Source organism: Tasmannia lanceolata, unplaced genomic scaffold (genome assembly GCF_043159265.1).
Source record: "Tasmannia lanceolata isolate RefF3 unplaced genomic scaffold, GAP_Taslan_0.1 ptg000019l, whole genome shotgun sequence".
In the NCBI taxonomy this organism is placed as follows: Eukaryota; Viridiplantae; Streptophyta; class Magnoliopsida; order Canellales; family Winteraceae; genus Tasmannia; species Tasmannia lanceolata.
The window spans coordinates 10,004,125-10,013,705 of record NW_027518696.1 but is presented as its reverse complement, the minus strand read 5'-3'; the positions used below and the strand labels follow the sequence as shown (position 1 = coordinate 10,013,705).

At 43.4% G+C, this 9,581-nt stretch overlaps 2 protein-coding genes across 2 annotated transcripts; both read right to left on the bottom strand.

Annotated features, from left to right (window-relative positions):
• Positions 1-2,531: 2,531 nt before the first annotated feature.
• Positions 2,532-2,999, bottom strand: LOC143852288 (uncharacterized). The gene has a single exon (XM_077361689.1). It carries the CDS (start codon positions 2,997-2,999, stop codon positions 2,532-2,534), a length of 468 nt encoding a protein of 155 aa, XP_077217804.1.
• A 2,741-nt stretch (positions 3,000-5,740) lies between these two features.
• Positions 5,741-7,959, bottom strand: LOC143852287 (uncharacterized). The gene is made up of 3 exons (XM_077361688.1): positions 6,804-7,959; positions 6,394-6,721; positions 5,741-6,275 (listed from the first exon to the last, which is right to left on the bottom strand). Exons 1-3 carry the CDS (start codon positions 7,957-7,959, stop codon positions 5,741-5,743), a joined length of 2,019 nt encoding a protein of 672 aa, XP_077217803.1.
• Between the last annotated feature and the right edge of the window lie 1,622 nt (positions 7,960-9,581).

Here is a 9,581-nt window from a genome sequence, read left to right as displayed (position 1 = left end):
GCCTTCCATTTGATGGGCCATAACGTAAATGTGTTGTGCCCCCAAATGGGTTGGCCCATCAAATGAATGGTTTGGATCATCCTGTGGTCGTACAGGAACATTAAGGCCCGTCCACAACATAGGATGATCCAAGCCGTCCATGGTTTGGATAATTCTATGGAGTTGGTCGTACACTAACATTAAGGCCCAATCATAGGCCCCACCGATATTTTTCAAATTGAAGCGTACCGTCCACAACATAGGATGATCCAAGCCGTCCATGGTTTGGATCATCCTATGGTGTGGTTCGTAGCAATTTAGCCCCACCCATATTTTTGAAAATGAAGTGTACCGTTCAGATCATAGGATGATCCGAGCCGTCCATTTGATGGGCCACAATGTAAATAGGTTGTGTTCCAAAAATCATTCCCGTAGGATGATCACAAACCTACAATCTATAGAGGTTGCATAAGACGTAGTTTCTATTTAGATCGGAGGGCTACGATCAGCCTATGTAAATAATATTTTGGGATGCAACATATTTACGTTTATGGCCCATCAAATGGACGGTTTGGATTATCCTATGGTGTGGTATGGGCGGGGCCTACGTTGTTCAAAGATGGGCCCATCATTCCACCAATGGTTTCTGTTGGGCCCACCAACTGTTCCTGTTGTGTGTGGAGAGAGAGAGAGACCGGTCAAATGGTGGGAAAACGTCAGCCGTCACGGGGGGAGGGGAAATATCAGCGCCCAAAAAACAATTGCATCTGTGCATCATGTAAATTCCACTTTCTTCGAATTCAATTCGTTCACGTAAACTTTCATTTAAGCGGCTACATCTGAACACGTGAGCACACCGCTTTGGTATCTTCCACCCCACTACTGTGGGAAAAAAATAAAAGGGAAAAGAGAAGGAGCTGAAATTCCCTCCCCCGTGTTTTGGTATCTTCCACCCCAACTATATCCAACCTTAGTCATAACGTCCTTCGTTAATGGTCTCAAGCACAGGCTTCCAATGCGGTAATTACTCAACCGGTGACAGGAAAAACCGGTACCCTTTGGTGGTTCGGTTCTAGTTCTGGGATCCTAGAACCGTGAGAATTCGGTTCGATTGTGGGTTTTATCATAAGTTCTTAAAAACGAATAAAATCTCAATCGTTACATGGTGGTTTATTAAATATTGTTGAACAGGTTTATAAACTTTCATGGTGGTTTTATTAAACTCTCTCTTGAACAGCCCATGCATTCCATTCATTCATCTAATAATTGGGGAAAATTTTATAAAATAAAGGTTGGATAAACCCAGAACCGATCAACTTCGGTTCTGGTTCGGTTCGGTTTCAAAGATATATGGTTCATTTCTGGTTTCAAATTATGGGAACCAATTGAATATGGTTCGGTTCTGGGTATACCCCGGAACCAAACTGAACCGAACCATGTCCACCCCTAGTCTCTATCCGTCTCATAGTCAACAATTGCAATTAAGGTGAGGGATTAAGGTGAGGGTTGTCGTTTTCACTCCGTGAACAATTCTTATAACTTGTTCAATGGAGTAAAGAAGAAGACATATCCATGCTTAAGACATTAAACACCATTCCCTTCCCCCAAATTTTCTAGCATTCTTCTAGAATATCTTGTTGTCCACCATTTAAATTTTGAAGTACCCATCCCCTTGAAGGTAAATCCCTTATCTCCTTGTGTGGACTACATACCCATACATAAGAATTCTCATAAGAAGAGACCCAAGGTTCACAACCAATGAGTGGCCAACAATAAAACACACCAAGAAAACAGTAGGAGGTTGAAGTCAGTCATAACTGAGAATCCTTTAACGTTGAGGCTGAGATTAGAGCACTCTCTCTTCACGGACGAATCTCACCCGTACCGCTGTGGCTCAGCTTAAAGTCATGGGTATGCTCTCCATTGAGGAGAGTTCGAACCCTTGCACTCATCAGTAGGGAATAGTCCTGCCCTAAAAATTTGGGGTGGGGATAGCCTATGTCATTAAAAAAAAAAACAAGAAGTTCTCCTTCTTTTAATCACTGTCCGTGTATATCAATTAATTAGAGGTTAGGGAGTTTATAGCACAACATCTTATAAAGAGTCTCTTCAGCGGCATGAGTCCTCTATGCATGAAACATATGCACATTAAATTCATTCGGTTCTCATCACTCAACTCACACAAGAAACAACTAATAAGGAACGATATGAACAATCAATCATGTGTGAAGAGATTAAATTGGGACTGATATTCTTGAAAATTGTGCCTGTTTGGCATAGCTTGGCGACATTATCTTCACCTTCAATTGGGCCACCCTTCCCTTCTAAAATATAGATGGGTGTATTTATCAAATCAAGAGGTTGCAAATACTCCTCGTAAAAAATAAATTGCATTTGTACATCAAGTAAATTCCATTCTCCTAAAATTCAACTCATTCATGTAAACTTTCAATTAAGCGTCTACATGTGAAAACCTGACCACCAACCTCTCCTAAAATTCCATCCCCCCATGTTTTGGCATCTTCCACCCCCCACTGCATAAATCACTCGTCTTAACTTCCTTCCTTAATGGTCTCAAGCACCGGCTTCCAATTCCGGTAATTACTCAACCGGTGACCGGGAAAACCGGTCTCCTTCTCTCCCTCATCATCTTCAACTTCCAAAATCTTAACCCTCTCTTTCTCCGGGAAAACCCTAGATGCGCCACTCTTCACTTTCTTCTTCTGACACGTGGCGGTATCAACGGCTGCGATCTCTTTATCGGATACCCTACAATTCGCCCTCGCCACCGGGAACATCAGGTACAGTTTCCTGCCTCGCAATTTCTCTTCGGCTTTCATCGCCGATATCCGGCGAGTCCGCCGGAGCTCCTCTGCCGGAGCCACCACGTAGCCGGGAAATTCGAGCATGAGCTCGGCGGCTTCGGCCGGAGCTCCGACTCTCCGGAGATTTCCATCTGGATCGATGAATTTCGCGGGGGATTTTGTATTGAAAATGCATCCGGAAAAATAATTCCTCATCGGGATTTTTGTTTCCTTGTTTTTGGGATTTCAGATTTAGAGTTCGTTGAAGGGAACTTTAAGCTTAGAGAAGTATATATAAGAGTGATGGGGTAGGAAGGAGAAGAAGATAAGAAGGTATAACGGACCAATGTAAATGTGACACGTGGAGTGATTTGAAATTTTGACTGGGAAATTTAGTGCGTGTGGCCGTAAGTGTTAAGGACACGGTATTTTGTGCTGTCTCCACACGGAATGTCGGCCAAAATGGTGTGGTCTGAAATAGTAATGGTGGTTTTAGGTGGGTCCCACCAAGCCGACCAGTGGAGAGGTCACTCTCGCTACTTGGGAGTGTGGTTTGTCACGCGTCTTTATGATTTTCCAACAATTTGACGGGTTTGTGTTGTTGGGTGTGTGGGCCCTTTGAATTGGACCCTGGAAATGATACTCCCACCAAAACGTTCATCTGATGGGCCCAATGTAAATAAGTCTTTCCCTGTAAATCTATTTACATCTCCAGAAAATGATCCTAACTCTCCAATTAGCATAGGCTGATCGGAGGGTTTGGACCATCCTACGGAGTTGATTTTATGGGCATGGCCTATTTACATTGGTGCCCAACAAATGAACGGTTTGAATATTCGAATCAGGTGGGCCACAGTGATTTTTTTAAAAGTAATATAATTTTTATGATGTCCACATACTTCAAAGATTTCGACAGTTCATTTTAGATTTCAGTTTCAGGGGTAGTTTTGGTCCTCACCGAAACTGAAATTTTAGCTAAAATCCCAGAATTTCAGCTAAAATTCGGTAAAGGCGCTCGAAATGTCGTTTTTGGGCCAAAATTTCGGTAATTTCAGCTGAAATTCTGTAAAGGAATAAAAATTAATATTTTATCAAAAACTTTGCCGAAATTTCGACTGAAATTTGGTAAATTTTGGCAATTTCGGTTTCGAAACATTTTGGTTTCGGTCCTCACCGAACTTCGGCCAAAATTTAAGACCTTGGTTGTGAGAAGAAGTAACGGTGAGGCTTACCCGGTTCAAAGATCTAAACAATTCACTTGTTAGGCCCCACCAAAGGTTCATTTGAGAGAGAGAGAGAGAGAGAGAGAGAGGTACCTTGTGACTTCACAACCGGTAAAATGAGTGAATTTATTCAGGTCGGGGGTAAATTTATCACCGCCCTGAGTATTTTGTAGGCTGGAATAGGCCCACAAAATACTTGGACACATGGTGTTGTCTTAATAGACCACACTCTGTAGCCTGAAATGTCATCCAATTAATGGTTCACAGGGTGGACGATAAGGATTGTCTGTGCATAGCCACGGGAATCCTAAGTTGGTCCCCATCACAGTCTCTTCAGATCGATCAATGTCGGTACCTACATCTATAATAGGGGGTGTTCGTGGATCAGATTATGTTTCAATGTGTTGCATCTAGACAAACGGTTAGGTTTAATGGCGTGGTGTTTGTTGGGGACCATGGGGTAAAAATGCAGAGAGGAAAATGATAATCTAAACCCTCGTTCACACACACCCTTGTCTTTGCTTTTAACTTTCACCTTCTTCTACAAGGGCAGCTGAAAGTATTGGTGGAGACCACATGTGAGATGATCCAAGCCATTCATTTCTTGGGTCCATCAAAGTTAGGCTGATGTTCCAAAATGATGGGGGGAAATTGGACGAAGGAGGAGAATTTTCAGGCCATTAACTAGGAGGGTCCCACTGGAATCTAGGAACTTCTATCTTGGATCTCTGTGTTGCCAAACTCAAACCTTGTTTTGTGGCTTCAAAACCTTGCTTTTGGTTCAATGTGCTTTATTTTACACGTTTACTAAAAGAAAGGCAAATGGGACACGGAAATCAGTTTGTAGAACGTCAACTGGGTCGGATTCGGCCCATTTGGACGGTCTGCTCAGATCGTAATAGGAATTCATCAAATCCTTTCCCGAGGTATTTTATTCCAACTCCTAAGTCCTAGCAACAAAATAAAAACTAGGGGAATGATACCCACCCACGCCCTTCTTAAACGTTATTCGTTAAGTTTTAAAGGCATAGGAAAACATTAAAGGGGGTGAATTTATCCTCAAGCAGTGAGCCATTCTCACAGAAACAGTGTGTGGGGGGGTATTTTATCCATTTAGGGAGGGGATATCATTTTTCAAAAACTATTGGAAAACAGTTACGGTCCCATCCCGTAGCAGGGATGGGGAATTTTCCTTGAGATGAGATGGAGACGGGGACGGGAAGCCCCGCCCCGCCCCGCCCGTTCCCAGCCCTAAGACAAGTCAAGCCCATTGATTGTCTAAACAAATGAGGACCAAGGGTGTTTCTCATCATGGATTAGGTGTGATGCCATCAATCATTAATTTTCAACCCTAGTGGTTTCTTTTTTACTGCGCCCACTAAAGAACGAGAAGTAAGAAAATCACTTTTCCTATCAATGGTGGCCCCAATAAGGAAATACGTGTCTTTTAGGAACGAGCATAACACTCTCCTTTTATAGCAAATTTTTTGGAAAAAAAAAAAAGGTTTTTCCGGAGGTAAGCTAGGATTGAACATCCAACCCCTTTTGTTTTATGATTAAGCTGGGGTTAGGCAAGACCCCCACCAGATATATTAAAGAAGTAGGAACCAATAAGTACAAGAGGTCCCCATGGCACAGAATTAAACCCCGGGGATGGGCTCGGAGAGCTTACAGAGACAGAAAAAAGCAAAATACAACAAAAAAATCAGTCCAATATAAGAATACCCTGATAAACTACAGCCTTTGATAAATCTCGCCGGCTTGATCTCTGGATAGAATATCCATCAGAGGCAAAGGGATGCAATGGATGGGAATATTTTCGCCTTTGCATGTACAACTTCTTTTTGATAGATAGTCAGCAGCGGAGTTTGCTTCTCTCCAAATATGCGAGATTCTCCAATCAACACTATCAAGATAGCTCCATGCTTTCTTGATATCCGGGAGATTGTTCCAAGGTGGATGGGATGATTTATCCAAAGAAGCAACAGCAAAGGTGGAGTCAGCTTCAATCCACAGATTTGTGATCCCCAAAGCCATAGCAGCAGCGACCCCGGTACAGATAGCATGAATTTCCAGAGAATAAATTTCGCCTTTTGAAATTGACAGGGAGAAACAGTAGATCGCATCCCCGTTTGAGTCCCTGATGATTCCTCCTATGCCACCTCCTTCGTCGGACAGAGACGCATCAGAATTGAGCTTAAATTCTCCTGGGATTGGCGGAATCCATCTGCAGAATCTGTCGGTTTTACAATTCAGGAGAAATTTGTACCTGAAATTGTCAGCCATTAGAATATTTCTGTCAGCATAATCATCAGAGATATTGAGATTTCTCAATTTTATCTTGATATCATCCAGTATTTGACTGAGGGCCTTCTTTTATTGATCACAGTTTTAAGTCTTGCTGCCAAAATTTTTGTAATGGTTTTGTAGATAAAAGAGCAGAGCGAAATTGGCCTGATTTGCTGGGGGTAGAAGCATCGGGTCCCTTGGGAATGAGAGATATGAAGGTGGTGTTAACCTCCTTAAGTAGCTTACCTCTTGAGAAGAAATTTTGGATGGCAGCAGTGAAGTCGTCAGGACCAGGAGCTTTATTCCCATCAATAGAGAAGACCGCTTGCCTGATTTCCTCCCGAGAGACCTCTCTGGTCAAGAACTCAGCTTCCTCCAGTGTTAGCTTTTTATCAGGATTCGGAACAATGAATTCAGGGGGGGAGTCTTTTGTTCAGTAGGTTCTGATAAAAATTAACAAGAATACTCGAAATCTCATTTGGATCATAAGTGATAGTGTCATCTTCACGTTCCATCGCCATGATTTGATTCCGATGATAACTCGCCTTAACCACCGCATGAAAGAATTTAGAATTAGTATCCCCTTCACATAGCCAGTCTACTCTTGATTTTTGCCGCATCATAGATTCCTCTTTTCGAGAAACATTTAGGAATTCCTCCCTCACCGCAATTTCTTCTTTTCTAATATCTTGATTCGCAGGATTAATAGCCAGTCTGTTCTGCACATCCTGAAGGTTTCTTCTCGCCATAGGAAGCATGATATCAACACGGCCGAATATATCTTTATCCCAGATGCCAATAGCTCTTCTGACTTCTTTAAGCTTCTGAACTATTCTATACATGGGGTTGCCGACAATTTTGATAGCCCAAGCTCTCTCAACTTCAGGGTATAAGGAAGAATCAGCAAACCACATGTCCATAAATCGGAAGGGCTTAGGCCCAAGGCTGCATTGTTCCTTGAGGCTGACAACGATACGGCTGTGATCTGAAATTCCAGGAGCTCTGTATTCTGCAAATGCAAGGGGATAATCCTGAAGCCATATATCATTGATGAGAGCTCTATCAAGTCTAGCATACTTCCTTTCAGAGAGGGAAGCTCCATTACTCCAAGACAAGGGATGTCCAATAGAGCGGAGATCAGCCAAAGAGCAATTGTTGTTGCAGCAATTAAAATCGTCCATGTCACTCTGATTGATAATCATCCCTTTAGATTTCTCTGAGTGGTAACGGACGGCATTGAAATCCCCTATCAGAATCCAAGGTTCTTGGATAGTACTGCTTAAGGTCTCCATGTCTTGCCAGAGGATTCTACGATCGCCCCCATAATTCCTCCCGTAAACATTAGTGAGAAGGAATGTCTGGTGAGTTTGAAGCAGAGTGACTCTAGGATGAATGAATTGACTAGAATCATTAAGGATATCTAATTGCACACGATCTGGATCCCAGAGAGTCCAAACACGCCCTTTAATAACATGATTGTAGTTGCCAAAAGATTCTCTGGAGCTACAGATATCATATACATTATCTCTCATCATCTGTCTTCTGGCTTTAGTTTCCTGGAGACAGCAAAGAGGAGCATTTGAGTTCATAATCAGGTTGTATACTTCACCTTTCTTACTCGCCGAGCAGATCACTCTAATGTTCCAGGAGGCAATAATCTTCATTAAGAACTGGTGTTGGGAGAGGATACTGGGGCTATCAAAGGAGCATTTTCTTCAATATCAGAAATCAGTGTTTCTTCCAGATAGTTTTGGCTGCTTCCTTCTACTCTAGTATCAGAGAGCATACCTGACATAACTTCAGTTTTGATTCTTTGGGTTTGGATACCAGGAGACCAATTCTTCTTTAATGCAGGGGATGAGTCTTCCTTATCTGATCCTGATAACTGGTCTTCAGCAGGAGTGGATTGAGACTCTGTTTTCTTCTTATGAATAATCCTGCGGGGATGCCAAACATTTTCCTCCAAATTGTCAGCTTCAGTGGGGGTTGGCAAAATAGCTGAGTTTTCCGTAGTAGAAATTTGTTGTCGGTGAATAGCAATAGGCCTGCAGTCCACAGTCCACTGACTGTTCCCTTTGAGAATTACTAATCAGTTGACCCTGAGTAGGTCTCACTGAGTTAATCATTGACTCTTCTTCAAGTTCCTCTTTATCATTGTCATTTATCTCCCCCAAAATGGAATAATGGTTATGTGTTTTTAAAAAAAGGCTCGGAATGGTCTGTTTTGCAACATTTGGATTGATAATTGTGCTATTGAGCTCTCCCGTGAGCGATTTATCTTCAACTTTATCATTCTCCTGGTCTTCCTCCAACTCAATAATTGCCCCCTCATTTTCTCTAATTTCAGTTGTTTCCTTAGCAGTTTCCTTTACTCTCCACACCTGGTTTTGTTTGAGTTCTTTGGAAGGCACCGCATTTTTCGCACAAGCTTCTGTGGTATGAAAGAAATTACTGCAGTGTTTACATGTGTTAGACCTAAAATCGGTAACAGGTACAGCAGTGACGTAAGAGCTGAGCTGGATGACCAGAGGAGCTGAGTCCTGAAGGACCGGAGTGAGCGAATAGTAGAGTGGTTGAGAATGAGTCCTGCTATGAGGGCTGAGTCCTGCACAAAGCAAGCGAGGTCAGAAGACCAGACCGGGTTTTACTCCGGACAGGCCCTTCGACACTCAAGTCAGTATGAGCAGGAGTGAAGGGGAGATGTCTAAGAGTTTTTAGGGAGAGAAGGGATTTTTCGCATTACCCATTGGTCTGAGCTTTGATCCTCTATTTATAGGGAAATCCTGGTGAGGTGTCCTGGACAGGTGTCCAGGACAGGTGGCGGCCTGTGAGAGGCTGCAGCTCACCTACTCTGAGACAGGTGGCGGCCTGTGAGAAGCTGCAGCTCACCTACTCTGGGACAGGTGGCGGCCTGTGAGAGGCTGCAGCTCACCTACTCTGGGACAGGTGGCGGTCTGTGAGAGGCTGCAGCTCACCTACTCTGGGACAGGTGGCGGCCTGTGAGAGGCTGGTGTTTTCACACCCCATCAGTTGCCCCCCAGTTTTCCAAGTCATTGAGAGACTTGGGAAAGTGTGATCAATCGATTCTCTTAATGGGTAGGCATTGTCTGGGAGTGAGTCAGAAAATTAAGTTCAGAAATCCAGTCCGGAGTCCGGCTGGAAGTTGAGTCCGGAGATCCAGTCCGGAGTCCGGCTGGAAGTTGAGTCCGGAGATCCAGTCCGGAGTCCGGCTGGAAGTTGAGTCCGGAGATCCAGTCCGGAGTCCGGCTGGAAGTTGAATGCGGAG